Source organism: Cuculus canorus, chromosome 5 (assembly GCF_017976375.1).
Source record: "Cuculus canorus isolate bCucCan1 chromosome 5, bCucCan1.pri, whole genome shotgun sequence".
Lineage (NCBI taxonomy): Eukaryota > Metazoa > Chordata > Aves > Cuculiformes > Cuculidae > Cuculus > Cuculus canorus.
The window spans coordinates 43708654-43734944 of NC_071405.1; the positions used below are offsets into that span (position 1 = coordinate 43708654).

General features: G+C 37.9%; 1 protein-coding gene across 3 annotated transcripts in view; it reads left to right on the forward strand.

Annotated features, from left to right (window-relative positions):
• The window catches only part of CHID1 (chitinase domain containing 1), a 139992-nt gene that overhangs the window by 90782 nt on the left and 22919 nt on the right, over positions 1-26291 (forward strand). For 2 of the 3 annotated variants that reach the window (XM_054068301.1, XM_054068303.1), the window contains 2 exons: positions 17756-17836; positions 23638-23680. In XM_054068301.1, the coding sequence (XP_053924276.1) occupies positions 17756-17836; positions 23638-23680 (124 nt within the window). The remainder of the gene's footprint in view (positions 1-17755; positions 17837-23637; positions 23681-26291) is intronic. The other variant, XM_054068304.1, reaches the window with a different exon arrangement.

The window sequence follows — 26291 nt, forward strand, 5'->3', positions numbered from 1 at the left end:
TGCTGGAGTGCCCAAAGCAAGTATTTCAGGTGTATTACTGTATCACCATAGTTTTGTGTATCGTGTTGCCAAAGGTGAACATTTTTCTCACCTTCCTGCAATGCAGATAAATCTTGACTTTTCTGCTTTGTTTTGGAGGTACCCTGAAATCTTGACACCATTTAGCAATAGCATCAAGGTCAAGCATGTGTATATTTAGGATACGTATCTCCTGGGATACCAGCTCTTATTCAGGTAGTAATTCCTTGTAATAATTATAACTCAATTAGGCTTGACATGTGGCCTGTAGTGTGGCTGTTCGTAATGGACTTCTAAAAGGGGAAGAGAGAGAAAGATACACGGCATATAGACTGTAAAAACACCCAGCCAACCCCACCCCCAGTCGTTATTTTAGTGCAAAACATTTAAAAATAGTGTGGTGTATTTTAGTTTGGTTCTGGAATAGACTTTTGAATTTCATCTTCCATATCACCTCCTATTTCTCTTAATTCACATTGCGGAGCAGTCTTGGAGTATACAAAGTAAATTACTTTTGGTCAAGCTGTACTGCAAGAGTACATTTAGTTCATTCGCCTTGTAAACCTTCAGTCTGTGAAACCAAATTAGGGTTAGTCCAAAGTAACTCCTCCTGAAACACACACTGTGCGAACATCCTCAACACCAGTTGTTTTACTGTGCAAATTCACACAGAGGCAGGGAGAGCCACTGTGTGCCGGATTTTGATGTGTTAGTGAAAATCCTCATAGAGAAATCTTTTTCTGGAAGTACGTGGGGGATGACCCACCCAGGAAAGGCAAGAGCTTTGATATGAGACTCTCCAGCCTGTCCACATCTTTTTTTGTATAGCAGGGACCCAACTGAACACAGTATTCCAGCTGTGGCCTGACAAGCACTGAGCAGAGACTTCTTTATCTCTGCTGGTGATGCCATTGTTAATGCAACCTAGCATCCTGTTGGCTTTCTTTGCCACAGTATCACACTGTTCACTTATGCTGAAGAAAGCTGTTAATCAAGTTAACAGTTACTTTATTTTTCAATAATTGTATTGAAATAGTGGATTAAATATGCATCAAGAAATTATTTTTATAATAATCAGTCATTTACCAATACAGATTCCATCTTTCAGAATGGCAGACTTATGTTCCGATGATGATTTTTAATACATAGCTCTTACTGGTAACATACGTTAACTTCTCAGCATTTTCCTCCATGTGAAGGATGAGGTGCTCAGAAGGTTAATTGGATAATGCCAGTGAGGCATTTAGAAGATGCCAGAGCATTATGAAAATAAGAGTTATTTCACCTATGCTTAAAAAAATCTGAGGAGACCTTTGACAGATAATTGTTTACACTTATGATTTTTTCATAATTTTGGAAATTCTGGAATGGGTGAACTAGTCTTTATGTACATGTAAGCTGTATTGAATAGTATTTCCTCCATCAGTGATGACAACTTCTGTTTTGTGCTATGAGAAGGCAGTTTCATAATGACCAACTGTCTAACGAGGTAATCAAAACAGCAAGGTTCATTAGCCTCTGCAATGCTTTGGAATACATAAATTATGGAAGTTATCACTATGTTTTGCATATACAGCGGTTGCATACTTATATTCAAATACACTTTCAGTGCAGTCAAAGTTAGGGAGTTAATTAGTCAATTTTAAGAGGTGCTGAAGTTAAATTATTCTGTGTTTGCTTGCATTAATGAAAACCATCATCTTAGCTGCTTTCAGGAAAAAAATGTAAAGCGCCAGTTTCAATTTTTCAGTACAGGCCAGCGCAGAAAGATTCTTTCCATACATAATGACTTCAGTGTATGTTGGGGTGAGATGGAGTCCCATCAATAATAATATCCTACACCCTAGGAGTTCTCACCTCTGAGACAGGACTTTCTGTTCTTGACTAATGCATGTATTGCTTTCTTAGTAGCTATGAAAATTAAGCTAAAAAAGCGGATCATGGAATCTTCTACCTCTTTTTGAAAATACTTTAGGAGGCAAGTGAAATAGTAATTGATGATTTTCCAAGTAGTTGTAGAAATCCTAAGCCAGTAGATTTCAGTAATGTGTGGAAGTTAAAGATGTTTGTATTGCACTTAGCTGACTTATCCTTCTTTGGAATGGCAGTAACATTGAAGATAAAATGTAATGTCCTGTACACATCTGTGTCTAGCAAAATCTGGTTTGTTTGTATATGAGGTCTGACACACAAAAAATGGGACTCTGCCTGTAACTCTCTTTATTTAACAAATTAAGAAAATTAACAACGATCACCTTCAAAATAGTGTATTTTACTGAAATATTTCATAGACTTTACTATATGAATCTCTAAAACTCTGAACACATTTTAAGAATAAATTACATTTATATAAGGTTTAAAATCTTTCAAAACCAAAGCAAATCCTTGGACATGGTTTTTGTTACAGAATCAGAATGTTGTGCTTAGTAGTAGACACACAATTTGACTTGCAAATTCCCCAAGATGCATCTGAAAATCAAATTAAACAGCAAAAAATCCCGCTGTTGCTATTTACACAATGAAGGGTAACTAATTTTCAGTACTAAATAAACATTTGGGGTTTTTTTCTATATTTTGTGTTTCATTAAATGTTACTAAAATATATTAATGTTTTTAGTAATTTATTAATTTATAATTTAGCTAAATATTTTGGAATTATTTGTGAAACCAAATGCAAGTATTTGTGTTCTAACACTGACTAAGGGAGGAGCAGAGGTAGGTTTTGCCTATTTGTTCAAGGAAGGAGAGATGTGATTGATTTGATACTGGCAAAATGGTAGATGTGTGTGGCTTTCTAGAGCAGTTATGGGTCTTGGTTTGACTCACGAGTTGGTTTGACTTGCTAAAGAACTTGTAGGGTCAAGAACAAAGGTTTATTGATGAAGGATAATATCAGACATCAGTCAAGAATTCTTCTAATATTGGAAGTTGTACAATACATTTCTAAAATTCTAGTGATTTCCATCAAATCTGAATATTTTCAAGAATTAAACAGCGTCTCTAGTCCTGTGAAGCTTGTATATTTGTCATTCTGCATTCAAAATTATAGAACCAGTTCTTTACGGAATGATGTTTTTGTGAATCTATAAAAACTGAGCATCTTTCTGGATTCCTTTAGAGTTACTGATCTTTTCATTGTATCAAAAATAAAGTTTTAATCTGAGTGACTGACCAAATTCAAATGGCGAATGGTATAATTTGCATTAGCTATAAACAAGAGCAAAGTGCTCCTTAAGTTACACAGTCTGGTTGTATACTTCCCTCAGACTACTTTTCTGTTAGCTTGGTAACTTCTTAGCTACCACTTTCCCTCTGTGACTAGCCATCCTTTTAGGGGACACGGTGAAGATTACCTGGGATCTTGTGAAGAGATTTCATAATTTTTTATGATTTTCTGATATCTATCTTAAATTATTTTTTTCTAGACATCTGTTAATGCTGTTGCAATGTTTCTGAAGAAATATGCACACATTGTGATATATTTAGTTGCTGACCTTGTAGGGAGAAGTCACTGTTTTATTATAAAAAATCCCCACAATTACTGACTGGATTGGTATTGCTATCATCTATTTTAATTTATAACATCATCCCAGACTTCTGTCTTCCAGAGGAAGAACTTGTTTCCAAATAGCCTTCCCACCTCTATCTTAATTGCTTCATATTTATGCATCATCCTGAAGTGTGAAATACTGTGACAATTTGATGGTTTTATGAATCATGTCAGCACTCTTCTGTTCAATATGTTCTCATTTTATTGTGGGTACCAATTAGCAAATGGCAAAAAAGATGATAGGTGGGGGTGCAATTCAAAACCCTTCTGCCCTGGTAGGAGAATCTGTAATACCTGCCAGCCAGTTTCTTTAAATTATGTTGGTATAGCAACTGGCTGTCCTCTTCCATACTTAAAACATCTTGTGTCAAATAATTAATACTGCTTAATTGTATGATATTGCAAAAGAGGCAAGTAATTAAAGAGGTTCTTGCAATGTCTACAGGGTCAGAAAGGGTCAGAGACTACTTGTAATTGGAATTTATTTCATGCAAATGAATTAATACATCAAATAATCTGTCTCTTCATTCCCTACCATACAAAACAAGTATCCAGAATATTTGCATTGCTGTTGCTTGCTTGGAAATATTAATGGATAAAAACTATCTCTTGACCCCACTCTTCTTTTTCTTTTCCTTTGTCTCTTCTTGTCGGTTTAAGAAATTTATAACATATATTGTATTTAGTTCTTCCCTGATGTGATATCCACATAGACAAATGGCCCAATAATACCAGGTTTGGCCTTTTCCATGTGTTTCTCTGTGTCTTGCCTGTCAGCCTTGTGCTGCTGCAGGATATATTTTCTGTCCTGTTAGTTTGATCCTCTTCAGGGAAACTTTCTGAGCATTTGAATTAAAGACAGTAATCATTGTAATACAGAAACTTAGAGCTTTGAAGGGAAAAAAAGATTACATGCAGCATAATATTTGGAATTTCAAGTCAGCAATTGCCAAAATCAATCAGAAAAAAAAAAACTTATCCCAGTTATGGAATTAGAGCTTTTTGCAAAGTCAAGGACCTGCTTTTTTTTTTTTTTTTTTTTTTTTACGGTCTGAGGAGGTAATTTTTATTTCTCTTCAGAACTTCTGGATTTGATTCATGAACCATTTTTTTAATGTGTAGTACAGAATCTGTCATCAGACAGTAGTGGTTCTTTGCTTGAAGAGAAAACTGTGCCATCCTGAAGGGAGAAATTTAAATGAAAGAGCTTCTGAAGTGGTACAATAAGGTGCATTGTAGACTACATATAATTGGTGTAATGCAGTACTGAGGTTTCTTGCAATAGCTGTGATGGAAAATGAAAGAACAAGTTACAGCCCTCCAATTTATGTGAAAGCGAGCACAGTTAAAATAATACCCAGCAAAAGCCTTACTAATTCCAGACATGGGTTAGTAAATCTCTCAGTGACTGCAGATGGAACTTTTTCATCTAATCCAGGCACTGTTCTCCATCTTATTCATGTTCTTGTATGATAGGTCTTTCCAGTTTTATAGTTGACAGTCCCATCTGTTTCTCTTCATCTTCTACCTTTGCTATAATCCTCTTTTCATGTTTTCTTTACTTAACAAGGCCATTCATACCTTTCAGTGGGAACATGTGATGATTAGGTATGTGGGACGCAGGGAGGTATTCCCATGTGGCATCTCTGCCATATGGTTTTGAAATTACTCTTTGCAATAAGTAAAGCTTTAATTCTCACCTCAGGCATGCCTTAAGGTAGAAAAGTTGACTTATTTGTGGTAACGAACCTGTTTAGTATCTTGCTAAACTTCATTCAATGGAATCCATGTTTTTAATTAAAATGATCAAATGCTATTCTTGAGCCTTTGATAAAAGCATTTTTCACTGATGAAATCAGAAGCAAAAAAGGAAAATGATAACCTTTTTCCCCCAACAGTTTTCTCTAAATCATGTGCTTTTTTTTTTTTTAAAAAGACATTGTTTCTTCGTTCCCTGTTGTATCAGGTCTCTCTTCCACTATGCTTTTAGTAACTAATGTCTTGAAGGACTTTTTGTTCTTTAATTTTTCTTTGGGCTTTTTGGATTCACCTTCTGTTACATGCATCTCATTGTGTTTGTTAATATTTAACTTGTTTAGATTTACAATTAGTAAGTTTATAAAGGATATTCTTCTATTAATTACACAGCTGTACGGGTGATTACTCCATGTGTTGGATGACTTGTGTAGGGAATGCAAAGTGATAATATTGTGAAAGTATTATTGCAATTTAATAAATTTGCATATGGAACCTCTTGACATACGTAAATGCCCTACTGTCTTACCTTTGACTGTGTACTAGAATAAATTATGAACACTTACTGTCTGAATTTGCCCACATAATTGCAAAAAGCAAACTTCTGTCATTCAAACACAGCAAAAGAATTTACTTTCCAGCTTCTCCAGATAGTAACAAAATTTTAGAGTGTACACAGGTCCCACATATGCTGTGACTAATTCCACTTTACGGTGTTCCTCTAAATCCACAATTTTTTCAGCAAACCAAAGATCTTTCTTTATAGAATACTGTATACCTGGTAGAGGACTGTGATTATGGTTAATGCAAAAAGTACTGCTCTTTTATTTAATTTTTTTTTAATGATATAAAAAACTGTTAGAGGTAAAATAGTATTCCATTTTGAAATTCCCAGTTAATTTAAAGGGTGAGTAGTAATTTTGTCCCTTGATTTGCAGACCAGGTGTTGCTGTTTGATTTAAGTAGCAGCTCTTTTAGAAATAATTTCAAACAAATATATGTGTATTAGTTTTTGCTTTAAAATTTAGTCCTAACCTTAATAAATTTTATCAGCTGGCACAGATATCTTTGTTCAGCAGAATCTAAACTGGTAAAAGTGTACAAATATTTGTCAGAGTTACAGCAAAGATATGGAAGATGTTCAGCTGCTTTTTTCATGCTGAAAAGTGCCAGGCTTTTCTTTAAAACTGAGCAATGCCACATGAATATTTATTAATTTAACTAAATGTAAAGAGATATAAAATCTCTATTCTCAAGTGTTTGCTTAACTGCCCTAATGAAGATGGTTTCTTAAAAGGACATGAATCTCCACTCTTAGTGGGTAAAATACAGTTTATTACTTCATAGCACATCTTCAGTTCAAGTCATGCCAAAGATGGAGGACTTATATGCCATCCATATTATTCTAAGGCATGTTAAAAATGTACTAACCAGATGAGATTTGCGTTATTTATGAGAGATTAATAGTAATTTACATGAATTTGTCATAATTTTATTTTTTAAAAAAACAAAGGCTAAAAGACTTGTAATAGTTCTGTTCATGCAAATCCAGGATAAATCTATAAAACAGTGACTAAAATATGGTCAACTGAGAGGAGAAAAATCCCTTTGCCAAGTATGAAAAATTATATTCAAAATCAGCAGATTTTGTTCTTCAGTTGACTTAGTTCCAGAAGATGGAGAAGGGTATAAAGCTCATAGCTTCATAGGACACTGAAGGTTTGTAGGGTTTACTGATTTGCCATAGATTTTCCTATAGCGTAGCTGCCTTTACTTAAAATCCTTCCAGTCAGGGACTAATTTTATGATTTCTTTGATATGAAGGTAAAACTATCTGCTGCACTGAGCTTGATCATTTAAATATAATACCACGCATCTATAACTACTTTGTGCCAAAAACTACCCCTGAAGTACGTTCTTTTGTCTTATAGAAAGTGTTTGGTGTTCAGGTGTTCAGTGGTTGAACTTGAGACACAACAGGTTATAATCAAAAGACATTTTTCTGCTTTGTGAGAGGTAGGTCGAAATACCAAAATCTAATTAACATGCCAGCTAATTAAGCTAAAAATTAGAATGAAAGAACACTGAACATTTTCAAAAACTATGTGTGATAACCTGTAAGTTGATAACATGTAAGTCGTGATTTTATCATCGGTAAGAATTTGGCAGATTAACCTCTGCTGAGTTTGGTCTTTGCTACTTCTAAAAGTCAGATAATATTACAATATGCTTCCATTTAGGAACATAACCTGAAATACGTTTCAAATGCATTACTTCTAAGAGACCATGGGTAACATCAGCGAACTAGGGCTACACACGAAGAGACAGTAAGATACATAAAGCTTTTCAACTGTGTAATTTTATACTGTCTTTTAGATTATCACAATTGATCTTAAAGAATTGTAATTTTTTTTTGTAAGGAATTAGTTGAATACTACTATTTTAAAAGTATTCTTGCATTTTGAAAACTTTTACTACATACTTTTCAAGTGAACAGAAATATATACAAAATAAATAGTGGATATTTTGTTCTTGTTTGTCATAGCAGCATTGAAAATTTCAGTCCTACCTCTCTGATAGCTGGAAGTATGTCAGTGTCCTGGATGAAAGAAATAATACTATGATAATAATACCATACAAGGCAGTGGTGAGTGCTGCCTTCTTGCTTCTTGGATTGTTCTTTCTCTAGTTTAAGAATGAAGCTTCAGTAGCAAAGGCTGCCTTCAAGATATTTGATGAATATGGATATTTCCACTGCTTTGAAGGGAGAGGGCTGTTCAACAACTGGATCATTTTTATGGTTTAGTATTTTGTGTAAACTTTGATTTCACAGGTCAGATTCTACTGAAAACCCAATAGTCATAGGGCCAGGGAGAAGCAGTCAGAGATACAGGTAGTGGAAGTGATAGGTCTGACATTATTGTCATCTAAGAAATCTGAATACTCTTCTGAGGCTACTTGGAGGTGGAGATCTATTTTTGTGTTTCTTTCTCAGCATCTTGTGAAGCAGATGGAATCCAAATTGCAGTCAGCTTTCTCAGGCTACAATCTCCTACTATAGTTAGTTTTGTTCATCACCTGAAGTTCTGGTTCCTTGCAGAAAACGCTGCTTCTGTCTGGCCTAAACTATTTCTCCTATTGTTTGAGACAGAAGAAAGTCGGCATCTTTCTCCTATGACTATTCCTGACCTATGTTAGTTTTACGTACCCAGAGTCCTGCCACATGCAAGTCTTCAGCTCTGCCTAACTAAAGAAGGTCATCTGGGACCTACACTGCTAGCACGTCTTTCCCTTCAGTCACAGCATCCTTCATCCATTCTTGGTGCCTCCTGCTGCTTGCACCCAATCTGTATTTCCTTTTATTCTCCTTTGCTGCCAAGTGCAACCTTTCCATAACCATGCCCTGCATGGGACTTGGCCCCTGCTGATGTGTTAGCCAGAACGACTTAGCAACCCTGTGGAAATAGTGGGCTTGAGCACCTACCTGACAAAAGCCTCCTGGCAATCACAAAGGTTGTGCTCCACTACCCCAGACCCAGGACAGACAGGGATGAGGTAGGGACTTGGAAGAGCTGTGCTGCTCCTTTTCTGAGTCAGGGCAAGGAAAAGATGTTCCTCCTGGCTTTTGTGATTGTTAAATCTGGTGGGTGACATTGCTATTCACCTTGTTTTTCCATTGGGATATTTTTAATTCAAGAGCAGTCAAAGAGAGATGCAAAAAGCAACTGGAAGAGTTAGTGTGATGTTCACTGGCATTAAGAGCATGTGCTATTCCTAGCCTGTAGTGGAAATCGATATACTAAAATCTTTGTTGTTGAGATGGTACTTATCCTGGATTACGATGGAAACTACCTCTGTTATGGTAGGAGTAAGCAATGCTTTCACTGCTCAGAGCAATTCTGGCATTGCATTCTAGCATCTTCTGGTATAATCATTCTGCCACAGCACTGGTAGTCTGAGGCTTATCCTGAAAAGGGTTTTTTTCCAAGTGCAGTGACAGATTACTAGATAGAGGCATCTAGTAAGAATTCAGTTTGATACAAACCTCTACATTCTGTCCTTTTTTTCGTATGCCACAAAGGATCCAGGTTACAATCCCATCCAGAGAGAGAAAAGTAAAGAAACCCCACGTATAGATGTGTATCACACAGAGATGAGGCAAATAATTTAAAAAAAAAAAAGTAAGAAAGGGGAAATTCTGCTTAAATTTTGTATCCTGCAAAAAAAGTTAGGTATTTTATTGATAAAGTCTTTTTTGCTGACTATTTTCTACCCTGATAATTTTGTGGCTAGAGTTAGTACAATGAGATGGTCTTCTACTTTTTCCTAGTATCATACTGAATAGTTGAAACATTTGGCATTCAGTGGTATAATTTAATAAGGACTGCTGTTGACACATCTACATGTTTTGTTGAAATTGTCTTTTCAAAAGTAATGTAACAATGTGTTTTCAAATCTATTTAGAACACTTTACATGCATGCAGATGTTATTCTTATTCTTTGTAAAGGTGATGGCCATTAATGTGTCCTGTAGGTTTTTTATATTAGATTAAATATGCTGGTGGTTTGTAGTGTTGATCGTGGATGGTGTGAATTTGCAGGAAAATCAATTTCTTTTCACAGTGTGCTGCATTTTAGACCCGCAAAACATAGTCTTGACAATCTGCTTCAAAAAAGGCTTTTCAAGTTGTCCTTGATGTGTATAGCAGATACAATTGTGATGGCTAGTGAAAGCATTTTTAATTATGAAATAAGAAGTGTGAAAAAGGGGAGAATCTGCTTCATATCAATTTTTAAATTATTAAATTATTTACATTAGGCTCTTTTACATGTGTTATTTTTTGTCTTTTCTACTATTAATTTCAACTTCAAACTGGAAGTAGGGGGAAGATTCTTGCTTGGAAGTGAGCACATAGGGAGAGTACTGTCTGGTAATGTTCATAACTGAAATGATTCAGGAAAAATACTAACCTCAAGGTGACCCATTTCCTAATTTGAGAGAGAATATTGTTAATTTTTTTGCCCAGTAGCATGCCTGCTAGGTATTAACTCTGTGATAAATACCAAATATTTTTTTGAATAGTCACGGTTTTAAAGTGTGTACAAAGGCAATCACGACCAAATGAAGATATGTTTTTATCAAAGACTTTGAATTGATCAATGCATGGCGTTCATTAAAAAATATATTCTAAAAAAATATCATTTCCCTGTGGAACCTCTAGCTCATAGTCAAACTAAAGTTTTATTAGTAAGGCTAGAGTAGTTACTTGAGCTAGTCTGTACGGTATGTTTTATTTCTATTCTCTTGTGCTTTTTTGTTTCTGTGAGCTTGCCTGAATCCTGCTTTTTGTTCTAGCAGAGTAAACTATTCTACCATTAACTTGTCTTCTGCCCGACAGGCGGGTGCCCTTTGGCCAGAGCAGAAAGAGAAATCCATGTGATCCAGCAGGTTTTTAAAGGCAACAAACTCATTCTTTCAAGACAGCTGCCAAACCCGAGCTCCACAATAAGTAATAATCTGTTGTATGTTAGATTGGATAAACTGGAAAGAAAAATTGTATATCTAACTGAACAAATACAAGCAAAAAGATTATCTGATACTTTAGCTAGAAAGTTGAGACTTGGCAGTGGTCAAGAACAACAGTGATTTCTGATACAAAATATGCAAAGTTGATGCATATGAACCAAAAGCAACTTAGTAAACACTTGTTATCATACAAGGTCTAAAAAAAAATATGAGACTGCTCTTTGGATTTAACAAATTAAGAAAATCAACTATTACCTTCTAAACAATTCCCTTCTGAGTAGACACACAGCTGCATACAATGCTGTCAACATTTGAAACAATTCCATAGAGCTATTTCTGAAAGGCGGTTGAGGATCTCTGTCATTTTGCTTTCACATTTTTTCTTTCACTGACAAAAAAATGGGTTCCTTTGAGCACCAGCTTGATCTTTGGGCAGGAGCCAGGTCTGGCAAATAGGCTGGGTACTATCAGCTAAAAACTGCTTCACAGGTAAAGCATTGTGGGCTGGTGCACAACAACATTTTCTGACCACAGGTAAGAAAACATTTGTATTTGAACACACATCCATTTGTACTGGATGAAGCGATTGAGTTGAGCCTTGTCTCAGTGTGATAGGTTAAAACATGTTCTATAGCCATCTCTTTCTCTCTCCCTTAACTATAGGGTTAGTCTCGGGGATTTTTGTGTCAGACCATGTAAATAATTTGCTCTGGAAAAAAACCAAATCACATTCTGTAGCTCCAGGTGTCTTGAAAAAGAGAAGAACAGAAAAAAAACCCAATCTGTATCATTACAAAATAAAATGGAGCTGCTGAACAGCAGTGTGTTACTGGAGGTATGCAAACACATATGCAAAGCTTCTGCCTCAATCTGGTTATGTCTCAATTGTCTGAGAAATATTTATTGGCTTAGAAATAAAGATCTTGTTTTCTGTAAGGAGATTTTCGTAGGTTCCTCTTGTATCTGTCAGCTTAAGTCAAAACCTGAAATACATAAACATTCACACCTTTTTCTGCCTTGTGTTTGATTACTTCTGTTGTCTGATCACTATCTAACTGTAACTTTGTTTTTCATTGTGATTATATTGAGAGAAGTTAGCATGCAGTAGGGCACTTGCAGCTTGTACTCACAGTTCCCTAGTGTAATTTGCCAGTGTAGCATTGTGTACACTCTCAGATGGGTTTTTTTCTTTGTAACACCTCTGTGAAGTTAAATGAGAATAGGGACACTATAGCGCACATAGAAATGCTGTTATATTTGTGCTCTCTTCTGTAGCCGCAGGAAGGCACTGAAAGGTTTTAATGCTCATTTCCTCAAGACAAGAGTGAGAAGAAGAATAAGTTTCTTAAATGCTTGATTCTGCCTTCTGTGTCTCCAGAGTTCTAAGAAGTAGGAATACTTGGCTGCCTGTCTGCCATTGTGTCCATCAAAGTGCTATTACTTCTCAATTATTTGTGAACACTAATCAAGATGTACTTTTGAAGAGCCCAGAGTAACGGTAGAAATGTTGCTGAGGTTTTCTGAGGTTCTTATTTTTATTGTGCTGGTGCCTCAGGGCAAAATGTCGATGGTCAGTAGGTTTGTGTGAGGTTGATGGAGAAGCACGAAAACCAGTCATGTGTCAAGTCAGTGATGAAGTACTGTGGAGAAATCTGTGAGAATAGCTTCATAAAACTTAGTGAAAGCAACACACCTACAGAGAAACTACTCTGTTGGAAATCTGTTGCTATTGAAATAGTAAAACTACTATCATTGCCTTTTAAAACTGATAGAGCAAAGGTGCAGGAAACAATGGAGAGAAGACTGATAGAGAAAGATGATGCTTGCTTGTAGATTTTTCATTCCTGGGCTGCTACTAGGATACTTGTGACAGCTTTACCCATGACACCCCACAGCAATTAGTGTGGAACAGTTAAAGTGAACAGATTGGTGTCTCTCTGGAAATTGCATTTTGGTTTAAGTTGTTGCACCTGAAATAATCCAAAGATCTTAGCAGAACTGTTTTTGAGTAACGTACCCTGCAGACAGAATAAAGAAGGATTCTAGAGTGTGCTCGCTACTCCACTCAAATATATAAATCCTCAGAGTAAAAGCTGTTTTAATATTAGGTAGTGTGTTCTTTTGATTATCTAGAAGATACTTACTATCTCTCTTTTTCTTGGATAGCCTGTTTGCTTTTGGAAGAACTTGTGAGATTCGTGTTAATGAAGTATGGATTCTTCAATGTACCAGAAAGGGTTATAGTGGTATGCAAAGTTTATATCTATATATTGTAAATATGGTGCTATTGAGTAATGAATAGTGAGAAGAGATGAGTAAAAAGGTGCTTAAGTGATCTTGATGGGATCAGTGTGGTGAAAGCTTACTTTGTTGTTCAGTTTGTTACCAACTTCTATTACTGCATACTGTATAATGCAATATATACATAAACACATATGAAATACTACGCTATTAGTGACTCTACAGCTAGTCTTTTCATAAATCTATGCATGTTCACAAAACTAATTTAAAGGCTAATATCTAAAGACTGTCAAATTGCAAGGTATCTCGGCCTTTTGCAAGCTGCAATTTTAGGGATTGAGTAGGTAAGAACACAAAATCTCTGATCTTTTTTCTTTTTCAAAACTTTCTTCCTTTTGTGTGTTCATTTATTGCCATTGAAAGCATCCTTTATCAAAAGTTTCATGGTTGAATTATTTAATAGCTTACAGTATATTCAGCAATTTTGCAGCTGCTCTTTAGAAATGATGTTCTAACAAGCAGAGAAGGCCAAAAAAGTCTCTGCTTTAAAACCTCTTAAATTTAAAGTTTAAAAATATCTCCAGGTTACATTGTTTCTTTCCATTTTCTCCCACTATAAAGGAGATTGTTTAAGAAAAGCCTAAACAGCTAAAATGTGAAAGTGCCATGGTAATTGAAACTTAACAGTAAATAAAAGGGGGTTTGACTTATAGGTTACATATATATATATTTATATCTCCTCTGAAAAATCTTATTTCAGAGGTGGATATTTGCCCTTTCATACAGTGTCCCAATGTACACAGAGCAGTGGGGAGGCTGACCAGTACTGTTTGGAAGATATGTCCTTAGGAGTACTACCATGAAAACTGTTCTGGAAGCATTTCTGTATATTTGGTTTGTGTCAGAAATCTAAGCTCTTGAGCTTTAGAATATGACCTTCTTTGTGATTTCTCTTAGTTTGATTAAGAGATTCATCTCCCTGAGAAGGGGGAAAATGAACCCTGTCTGGTCGATTCTAAAACATTTCTTGCCATGCATACGCACTGTTGATGGTCACAGTTACGGAGATGCAATACCGGGTAGGTTCAGGGTTTAATAACTAAGTAAAGCCTACTGTAATGGAAGCAGACTGAAAAGAAAATTTGTGGTGTTAATTTTCAAGCTGAATAGTATTTTTTATCCTTTGACTGAATCATTCAAGTTTGCTATAGTGGAAGAAGCTCAATTTGCTGCAGCAGGAGCAAATGATTAGAGATCATGCTTCTAGTCACAGTTTGGTTCATGCGAGAACTGAGGAGAAAATAAAAAGCGTTAGAAAAGAGCATCAAAATGGAATGCTCGGTGGTTTCCTTTTCACTGAAGCTTTTCTGTTGAAGAGCAGCTCAGGACTAGTAAAGCAAAGCACCTGTGGACTAAAAAAGTTAACCTTCATAAATAAAACCTCATCTAAAAATTATAGGTGAAGATAAATATTTCCCTAGAGTGTGAATGTTTGTTGCAAAAGATATACTAGAGACCTTTTACTTTATATTCGTGGTTATCCATGAAGATAAATATCTTCTTCAAGGGGACTATAGATCATGGTTTTTATTGTAACGTATTCTAGTGCCATACCATTTTTCATGTTTTGGAAGAAAAGGAAAAAGGAACACCAGCCATAAATCTTGAGAACCGTTCTTCTGGATCCTTTATTTATTAGTTGAATGCGCAGTAGAGTGCAGTAGTGTGTAAGTGTTGCCATATTAATGTTGTTCGTAGATAGACATCTTTGGCAGCACTGGCTTTAAAGTACTCCATCATATGTAGATTTTGGCTTCTCATTCACTCTACAGAAAGCAAGGTTCATTTTAGGCCAGCCTGACCAATAGGTTAGTAAACAGGAGTATGAATGTCATAAGAATAGTAGTTGGTGTCTGTAGACCCAAGAAGTATCCTTTTTGACAGAGGCGTGACAGTAAATTGCAGTAATACACTGCAGATTTGAAGTCCTGTATGAAAGGTGTCAGGCAGACTTAAAAATGTTCCCATATGCTTTTGTGTTCTCTAGCCATGTTTTCACTAGGTCTTAATTTTCAAACATTAAAAACCCGTGTGTGACAACTGAATGGATACTTGAGCTGCTTGTCTGTTGTCAAGAAGGAAGGATTTAGGGAATAAAATGTTGCTTTTGTTAAGTTAAAACCAGACCTATTTGAACAAGCCAGAATGGCAGTTCTCTGTTTAAGGACAAATATTTGCAAGGTGGATATGCAGGTAAAATCTACCTTTTTGTTAGTGTTCCACTACCTATTAGTTGAATTAGCTCTGATTTGTTGCTGCATCTCTTCCAGGATCTTCACAGCAACCTCGCTGTCTGCTTGAAAAATATGAAACGTGACTTTCAGAAGCACTGAGTATGCAGTTGCAATTGAAGTAAATGAGAGCTTGTTGTTTTGAACATTGTACTTTGAATTTTTTTTTCCCTAATAGAGATAATGTAAAACTCAAATTAATATGTTTCTAGTAGGTCTCCCAAAATTAATGGGCAGTAGTGATGGTTTGTGGCCTATATATTTCTTTTTTTTCCCCCAGCTCAAGCTTGGAACTAGTCTTATCATCATAGATGTGATTTGAACATGAACTCGTTCATTTTTGCTCTTACATACTGTGATTATAAATGCCTAGAGGCATTTCAGGGAAATAAATTAAAGGGAAATAAATTTTCTCGTCAGGATAGGTTCTCATTAAATGTGGTCTATGACTGAACAGCTTTAAAATAATACTATATCTTACATATAATAGGCTATAATAATTGCTTCAAGTTGCATTTCTAATTTTAATAATTGTTCATATGTATGTTGAACACTCTTTAATTGTGTTGGGATTTTTAACAAGTGAAATTAGGATTTCCTATCTAGAGTCATACGGTCAGGAATAAAGCTGTGTGCCAGGATGTCTTGGATGGTAATTCCTGTATTCTGGGCTACAACGTCTTGGCCCCATGTTCTGTGTGAGTGTTGTCTCCTGTCATTGTTGAATTCACCATTCAGGTATGGGGCAAGGTGTTAAAAGCTATCTTTGAATTTTAAATATACAAAACAAGATCTCTGTGTACGTCTCTAGTGGGACAAATTAAAATGTTGTATATCGTAAATAGGGATGGGCAGATTCCAAGGTTTTAAACTGCATTAGTTTAAAAGGTGCACATATGTAGTGAGGAAGAGTGCAACAGCTGCCACCACGTGTTTGCCTCTGTAGATACTTCCATAGCATGCCTGGCTTGGGTTCATTTGACCTAAATACAAAATGAAAATCTTTTTTAAAGCTGCTAGCAGTAGCAAGCCACAGCAAAGGAAAGAAGATATTCTCTTAAGTACTGAATGTTGTAATTGCATTTAGAATATGAAAGGACAGAATAAATCTTTTCTCACTGAGAAATACAATGTTTTTCTCTTTTTTTAAAAGTATATAGTAAGGTGGAATTTCAGCACTGATGGAGTCAGGAGAGTGGCTGATAGAAATCAGTTATAGCATCTTTTACATAGGAGATGGAAGTTTTTTATTTGAAAATAATATTATTTCAAGGCAAATCCTCTATGCAAATGAGCAGAGGAATTATTAGAAGAATGAGACATTGTGGAAGACATAGTTTTGATAGATTTTGCAAAAACTGTGTTTTCCTTTGATAGCTTTATATAATCATGATAAAGCAGTGATAATGGGACTTTGATTTCAAATTCCTGATGCAATCCCCAATGTTTAGTTGGGCAAGTTTTCAGCTGAGTAAAGTTCAGCCTTCTTGCTGGCCAAAGATGTAGGTTTAAAAGATGTAGAAGAGACACAGAAGCATGTTCTAAAGACTTCTCTTATTTCTGTGACACCCATGTGGTCTCTTATTGTTGGCAATTGCTTGCCATCTGGTCTTCTTGCATGAGGCAGCAAGCAGCATTTTTTCCGTTGTGCATTCAGAAATGCAGACACAAGGAGATGCTGTCTCTACAGTGAGACATACTGAGAGCTAACCAACAACAAGAATTTATAGCATACTAACTATTCCACACCAGTTCCTTGTGCAGTTTTTTGGGTACAAGTATTACTCTGTCCTCCTTTTGTATTGAGTATGAGGTAGGTCATCCGTCATTCAAAATGCCCATGCAGAAGAATAATGCCAAGAACATAGTGGTGGAGAAAATCCATATGCAGTTACTTAGCACTAGCTTTTCCTTGACAACAAGCTCTTTTGTAATTTCATTTTCAGAAGATTAACTAAGCCTGTTTTCTAGAAGAACTTTTATAATCACATAGTAGTGGTTTATAATTAAGAATTGCATTGATTAGCCTTGGAGGACACAATTAGGTACAGCCTAGGGATAACTTCAATTCCAGTGCATTGGCGTGTAGGAATCAGACTGTAGATCTTCATGCACCTTGTAGGCCTTCATGCGCCTTTATGGATTTGTCAATTGATGAGTATTAATTAATTCACTGCTTAAAAAAAAGCTTACAAATGCAAACATGACAAAATTTAATGTGGCTGAGAAAATTAATTGTCAGCAAGAATTTATTTTTGATACAGTGTTCAACAGCTAAACATGATAAACCTGCCTTTTCAGAAATGTATGCAATGTAATTTCATAACTGCTTTTTAGAGAAGTTATTTCCATTTCTATGTTTCTAATTTGTAGGTACATTGAAACCTTGAAAGAGCACAAACCGAAAATTGTCTGGGATGAACAAATTGCTGAACACTACTTCGAATACAAAAAGTGAGTGACAATTACTGGCTTACTGTTCTGCAAGTATTTTTGTGCATGGCCCAATACACAATGAATTACCAGCTAACTATAATATGCAATTCAGCAAATGGAAATTCTGCTGTTTGTGATCTGCATGTCAACACTGAACTGCAGCATAAAAAAAGAGTGCTTCAGGCAAGAAACGTAAATCAGAGGATTAATGAAATGACATAATCTAAAACAGTCTTTAGAAGAGAAGTCTGATGAGTCATATCCTCAGAAGTTATCTATCAAAGTTATCTGCTGACTGTCAGTTAATCAGCAGCTCTGAGATTAGTCCTGTGAACTGTTGGGTAATTACCAATAATTGGGTCAGAAATAGTTCTGAGAAAAACCTGTGGTAGAAGAACCTAGTCTTACTGTCCTACTGATAAGATTGGTCAAGCAACAGACTTCCACTTAACAGAATGGACAGTAGAGAAGGGTAATGAGAATAATATCAAGTGGCTTCCTCATAAAGGACTGAGAACATGAAGGGAAAGGTTAATAACTTTCTTTGTCGTCTCTTTTTCATCATGAAATGACAAGTCAATTCCTGACACTGGGAAATAAATCTCCATTTAGAACAGATTTTAACAAGCCCCCAGCAACATCTTATTAAGCCTCAGTGATAATTTGATATTTTTGTATGCAAATATACAAAATAATACAAAATAATTTTACCATATTTTTGTATGCAAATATACAAAAATATGGTAAAATTATACAAACAAAACCCTACTCCTTCTACAAAACTGCGCGTTGTATATTACTTATGGTAATGTGAAGAAGACACACCACTAAAAACAAGGTAAAACACATTTTAGGGTGCTTCAAAGAAAAAAAATCAGAACTGCTTTGTTATTTCCAAAATACCTTCTTGATTTAAATATTTTTAAATGTATAAATAAGAAAAGAAAAAAAGAAAAAACATGGGAAAAAAAAGTCCTACTATTATTTGTTTAGGTTGATTTTCAAGGTTTGACTCAGTCTGTAATTTTCTCCTGACATCTCAGCAACACGTATTTCTTATTGCACAAAAGAAATATTTACCTTATTTACCTCATGGTTTGTATGAAAGGACTTGGATCTGTGTTCCTTCATATTTAATTCTTTGATATACTGCTGTAAAATTACTTTGTCCAAACAATTACAAGTTTTTTCATATTAACTAAAGAGCAATAAATTAAAAGCTTTGCTTTACTGATTTTTAATGCACAGTCCAGTTGTAGACACAATGACTGTTGGATGAAAAATTGCTCAGAAAAGAGTAAAGCTGAGGCCTCTGTTTGAATGGCATGCTTCTGAGATTCACCTATGAATCAGATTTCCTAAATGTCTCCTCGAAAACTGAATGTGTGGTAAAGGGATGCATAAAGCATTCTGGATCTGAAAGTCACTCTAAACTTCACGTGCCGCACTGTGCTTGGTGGGTGGCCTTGTTGCTCAGCATGTCTGCAGTGGTTCAGGTGGCTGCAGGGGGAGGCATTATTTAAGGGAACTCTTTTTCAGATATCACTTTGGTGTGCAAAGGTTCAGTTACATTGGAAGGGGATGGCAGCCAGATCTGAAATATGCTTCACTGGTAAAGGATCTTACCTGGACATCTTGCGTTTCTGCAGTTGCTAAGAAATTAAATCATGAATCTTTAAGCAAAGCACAGCTAATGATTTTTATGTAGCCGGCAGAGACTGACTATTACAAATAGTTACAGAAATCTGTTGTCCCGGAGTGCTTATTGCAGTGCACTTTAGAGGTAAGTATGCATTTAAGTAAGCTGGGAGATTTAAGTAAGCTGGGAGATTTTAGGAGCAATACCTACTTGTTCTGTTCATGCAGTCAGCATTTACTCCTAGCCTGCTGATAAAGTGGTGCTGTGAGACCACTTGTAACTCGCCCTTCTCATTATTAGGGGTTTAAAATCCAGCCTTGGTATCTGTGCCCAGTGTAGCTTGCCCTTTCTGTATATTTTATGCTAGTGTTTAATTTAACCTGAAAGATGGTAATTTAGGGAACTGGGGAAAATCTTTCACAGTCTGCATCTGACAACCAAATGTCTTCATCTTTTTCAGATGCACGTTTAGTATGTGTAACTCTTTTGCAATCCAACATGTTATAATCCAGTTGTAATAAGATATCTCAGTGTGTTTGCTTAGATCTAGTATCAAACCATCTCTGTTGTGAGATCTCTTCTTGGATCCTCTATTTTCACTGTCTATTTTCACCTCTTTTATGAGTTGTCCTCTTTCAAGGCCACTAGTATGGGGTAACTAAGTGTTGTGGTTTAGCTCCAGCCAGCAACAAAGTGCCACATGGCAGCCTGATCACTCCTTCCCTTCAGTGGGATGGGGAGGAGAATCAGAAAGAAAAAAGTAAAAATAACCCCTTGGCTAACTCACCCAGTTATATACTGAGCATGTTGTCACGTGGTGTTGAATACCATGCCAACCTGGATCAGCTCTCCCAGCTGTTATCTCCCAGCTTCCTGTGCACTCCTCGCCCTCTCATTGGTCGGGCAGTATGAGATGCTAGAGAAAATTAACTCTGCCCCAGCTGAACCCAGGACAGTAAGTATCATGTCTGACTAGACACAGTGTTATGCCCAGAAAAGTTTGAGACTTTTGACTTAATAATGGAAGTTGCCTGATTTCTTCCCAAACGTTGTGTTAGGTATTAGGAAACTGTGCTGTGATCTCTAGATGGTTTGAAAGGCCTTATTCTGAAGCCTTTTAAGGAATCTTTTAGATAACTAGGGATTTTTCACAGGATCACAAGGTTGGAAAGGACCCATTGGATCATCGAGTCCAACCATTCCTAACACTCCCTAAACCATGTCCCTCAGCACTTCATCCACCTGTTCCTTAAACACCTCCAGGGAAGGTGACTCAACCACCTCCCTGGGCAGCCTGTTCCAGAGCCCGATGACTCTTTCTGTGAAGAATTTTTTTCTGATATCCAACCTGAACCTCCCTGGCAGAGCTTCAGGCCATTCCACCTTGTCCTGTCCTCAGTCACTTGGGAGAAGAGGCCAGCTCCCTCCTCTCCACAACCTCCTTTCAGGTAGTTGTAGAGAGCAATAAGGTCTCCCCTCAGCCTCCTCTTCTCCAGGCTAAACAACCCCAGCTCTCTCAGCGGCTCCTTGTAAGACTTGTTCTCCAGCCCCCTCACTAGCTTCGTTGCTCTTCTCTGGACACGCTCCAGAGCCCCAACATCCTTCTTATGGTGAGGGGTCCAGAACTGAACACAGTATTTGAGGTGCGGTCTCACCAGTGCCGAGTACAGAGGGAGAATAACCTCCCTGGACCTGCTGGTCACACCGTTTCTGATACAAGCCAAGATGCCATTGGCCTTCTTGGCCACCTGGGCACACTGCTGGCTCATGTTCAGTCGGCTGTCAACCAGCACCCCCAGGTCCTTCTCTTCCGTGCAGCTCTCCAGCCATTCTTCCCCCAGTCTGTAGCGCTGCATAGGGTTGTTGTGCCGCAAGTGCAGGACCCGGCATTTGGTCTTGTTAAACCTCATGCCATTGGTCTCAGCCCAGCAGTCCAGCCTGTTCAGATCCCTTTGCAGAGCCTCCCTACCCTCCAGCAGATCCACACTTCCTCCCAGCTTAGTGTCATCTGCAAACTTGCTGAGGTTGCACTCAATGCCTTCATCCAGGTCATTGATAAAGACATTGAACAGAGCTGGACCCAGTACTGAGCCCTGAGGAACTCCATTTGTAACTGGCCTCCAGCTGGAGTTAACTCCATTGACCACCACTCCCTGGGCCCGGCCATCCAACCAGTTTTCAACCCAGGAGAGTGTGCACCTGTCCAGGCCAGAGGCTGACAGTTTCTGAAGCAGAATGCTGTAAGAAACTGTGTCAAAGGCTTTACTGAAGTCCAAGAAGACTACATCCACAGCCTTTCCCCCATGCAGTAGTCGAGTGATTTTGTCATAGAAGGTGATCAGGTTAGTTTGGCAAGATCTGCCCTTTGTAAACCCATGTTGACTGGGCCTGATCACCCGGTTCTCTTGCATGTGCTTCATGATAGCACTCAAGATTACCTGTTCCATGACTTTCCCTGGCACTGAGGTGAGACTGACAGGCCTGTAGTTCCCTGGATCCTCTCTGCAACCCTTCTTGTATATGGGCACAATATCAGCCAGCCTCCCATCCAGTGGAACTTCCCCAGTCAGCCAGGACCTCTGGGAGATGATGGATAGGGGTTTGGAAAGGACATCCACCAGCTCCTTCAATACTCTTGGGTGGATCCCATCCGGCCCCATAGACTTGTGGGTGTCTAGCTGGGCAAGCAAGTCTCTAACCGCCTCCTCTTGGATCATGGGAGCCTCATTCTGCCCCTCTAACTCTTGGATTTGTAAACAGAAGGAACAACTTTCTTTGCTGTTAAAGACTGAGGCGAAGAAGGCATTAAGTACCTCAGCCTTGTCCTTATCCCCTGTCACTGTTATTCCTTCTGCATCCAATAGGGACTGGATATTCTCCCTCGTCCTCCTTTTCCTGTTAATGTATTTGTAGAAAGACTTTTTGTTGTCTTTCACAGACTTAGCGAGTTTTATTTCTAGTTGGGCCTTGGCGCTCCTGATTTTTTCCCTGCACCATCTCACTTCGTCCCTGTAGTCCACCCAAGATGCCTGTCCTTTCCTCCAAAGCACATAGAGCATCTTCTTATTACTGACACATCTTGAGATCTCCCTGCTCCACCAAGCTGGCTTTTCCCCCCGCCGGCTCCTTTTCCGGAACACAGGGATGGCCTGCTCTTGAGCTGCTAGGATTTCATTTTTCAAGAGCGCCCAACCCTCGTGGGCTCCCTTGCCCTGAAGGACTGTTTCCCACGGGACTTTGCTAATCAACCTTCTGAACAGGCCAAAGTCTGCCCTCTGGAAGTTTAATGTGATAGTTTTGTTAGTCCCCTTCTTTATCCCACCTAGAACTGAAAACCCTATCATCTCATGATCGCTTAATCCCAGGCATCCTCCAACCGTCAAATCCCCAACAAGACCTTTTGTTGCTGTAGTTGCGGCATGATGCTGTGCGAAGACTCTTCTATCAGGTCTTTGACTCTATACAGTCACATTTTCAACTTCCTAACTTTCCAGCTGCAAGCATTGTCAAAGCCCATTTAAGTAGGATGGTTTTGTCAGGAGGACCTTTCTGACAAATACTCCTGTAACTGATACCTTCAGGACAGTAACATGGTTGCATAATTGCCTTTTAGACATATTATATACCTTCTCTTAAGGGCTTTTCTTTCCTCACCACTTTGAATTTATGCACTGTGATATGTTTGTATCTACAGAAAAAAAAAAAAAGGGTCAGGAGTTGAAGTTCTTATATGCAGTAGAAAAGAAAGACAAGTAGACAAGACTTTGGCCCTACCCTGCCCTCAGTAGAATGAGTAGCCAGGGTGCAAGTGCGGAATGAGTGGAAGTTGATGGCAAAAATGTCTGATTTCAAAGACAGAGTGCCTCAGCTTCTGTAGTGGAATGGACACTACGTAAGAAATCTCAACGATATGAGCTACTAAGTGGCACGCAGTATCTGTCTTTGGTATGGGCTTTTGATTATAGCTTATGTGCTGAACATACTGGCATACATACTGAACATACATATCTCATTTTTAATAGCAATATCTTCTTCAAAATAAAAGTAACAGTTTTCTTCAGCACTGTCTATGTTTCCTTCTAGTGAGAAGGAATGACTGTTTTTGAATTGTAGCCTCAGCTAAAAATCCTATGGGAATCTATCAAAGCTATTGTGACTATTTGGTTTTCCTCTTTTGCAGAAATAACGGAGGAAAACATGCTGTCTTCTACCCAACACTAAAGGTAAGTGCCATTTTTTTCAGATCAGACAGCTGTAGGAGGAAAGAGATGTTTTATCGACTTGTTGCATTATTGAGACACTACAGAACATGCAGAACTCTGTTTAGGTTTTTGAGAGTTTACCCTCATGTAGTTGTTATGATTCAAAGCTTCAGTTGCCTGTACAATAAGATTTTTTCTATCATCTTATGCACAATGGGGTTTTGGAATCTTTGAAGTTTAGCCATGTCCAAACATACTACTCATCAGGACAAACCAGTGCTCTGAGAGATCTGTTCAAGTACATGGTTCATGTACTAACAGAAATGCTGATTGTCAGACAAGAGACCGAAGACATTTTCCTTCTGATCATGTTGTCGGGAAGCTTGGGGAACTTTTGCTTTCCTCTATAATGGAGTCCTGATTCGTCCTGTCAGCCTGCAACAGCCTGTTGTCTTCAGTTCAGTTTGCCTTCATTTTCTGTTTCAGTGGACACTGATGACTCACAAAAGCAGGACTCTGCTTCAATCCCTCCCCTCCAGCATTACAACAAAAAAATGATAGGAAGCTCTAATATCTGTGGACACTCACAGGCAAGGTCTATAAGGAGAAGCTGTACCAGCAGCACACAGTGGATACTGCAAAATAAACTACGAGTGCTCTTAGTGGTTGACTCTCTGTTAAGGGGCACAGAGGCGCTGATTTGCCAGCCTGACAGGGAGTCTTGAGAGGTATGCTGGAGTTAAGGTCCGAGGTGTTGCTGAAAGGGTGCCACAACTTGTAAAGTACAGACTACTTCCATTGCTACTCTTTCATGTGAGCACAAATAACACCACAAGCCAGAATCTGGGCAGAATCAAGGAAGCCTATAAAGACCTGGGAGTGAAAGTGAAGAGTATTGGTGCCCAAGTTATCTTTTCTTCCATTTTACAATGGAAGGGTGCAGCCAGAAATAGACATATAATGCAAATCAAATTCTGGTGCCGTGGGCTGGTGCCATCATAAGGGTTTTGGCTTTTATGACAATGGGACTATAGCCTGTTATGGAGGGACAGGATCTGCCGGACCAAAAGATGCAAGGGAATCTTTGGCAGCAGGATGGCCAACTTGGTGAGGCAGGCTTTAAACTCAGGGGATGCTCCTGCCATTGCATCCAGCTGGAGAGTAAGCCAGGCTAGCCAGAGAAGTGACAAATGTTCCTTATTTGCCTCACAAGGTGAGAACCAGACCAGCCACTTCAAGTGTATGTATGCACTCAGCCTTGGGGAACAAACAGAAGGAACTGGAGCTCTGCGCTCAGGCAGAAAGTTATGATATCATAGGATTAACTGAAACATGGTGGGACAATTCACATGACTAGAGGATCATGATGGATGGATTTAGACCTTTCTTAAGACAGGCCAGGAAGAAGAGGAGGAGTCAGAGTCGTACTGTATGTTGAGGAAAACCATGAATATATAGAGACCAACTATGGCAATTGTTGAGGACCTATCAAATGCCTGTGGGTTGAGATCGAAGGAGTCATCTACAAGGAGGATGTTATAGTACGCATCTGCTGCTGACCGCCAAACCACAACAAGGCAAATGAAGCAATACTTGGGTCACTTAAGCAAGTTTTGTCTTAACAGAATCTAATTATTCTGGGTGACTTCAACTATTCAGATATTTGTTGGAAGAAAAATACAGCAGCTCACATCATCCATCAATTTGTGGAATGCATAGAGGACTGCTTCCTTATAAAAATGTTTGATGTGCCAACAATGGAATGAGACATTGCTGGACTTGATACTCACAAACCAAGAAAACCTGCTTTGTAATATCTTGGTTAGTGATAGCCTTGGCTGCAGTGATCACAATATTGTGGAGTCTGGAATCCTGCTGAGCACACTGAAGTTTAGTACTAAGACAAATTTTTTAGATTTCAGAAGAGCAAACTTCATCGCACTCAGAACTCATTTGAGAGGGAGTCTGTGGGAAGATTCCTTAGAAGATAAAGGAGCTTGAGAGTGCTGAGAGATTTTCAAGAACACTCTCTTGGAAGCACAGAAACAGTCCATCTTCTTAAGATGGTTACTTGCAGCCTTAGTTCCTAGGAAGCTGTCTTTAGATTTTCTCAAAGCTAAAGGCAGTATGTTAAGCCTCTGTGGGCTTTTAATATTGGAAGGGAATTGCTTCTGTAGGGAATTTATATCGTGTTTATAGACAACAAAGACATTTTGTGTGGTTAAACTAGTGTGGAGTGATCCAAAGCTTTGTTTTTGTGAACAAGCTTGTTCTCTTAAGTTCCATTAGTACAAGGGTATTTTCTTTTGTTAATCAAATAGTGGGGGAAGTACCAGCACATATGGTATATTAATTACCACAACTAACTATGTTCCTGCTTAGTAGTACCTGTCTTAGAGTGTTAGAAGGTTTCATTGCAAACCTATCACCGAAAAGGTAGATTGTGCTGCGTGTTCTTATGTTACGTTTTCTTTGGTCTCATGGAAGGATTTCACCCTGCTATTGTAAGTACTAACCAGGTTAACAACACTCATTCCCATACATTTCTTTCATTACTTCTTCTCTAAAAGATACTCAGCTGTGGTGGTTGGTGAATTTACGGAAAAGGGTTTCCTTTCCAATTTCAACATGC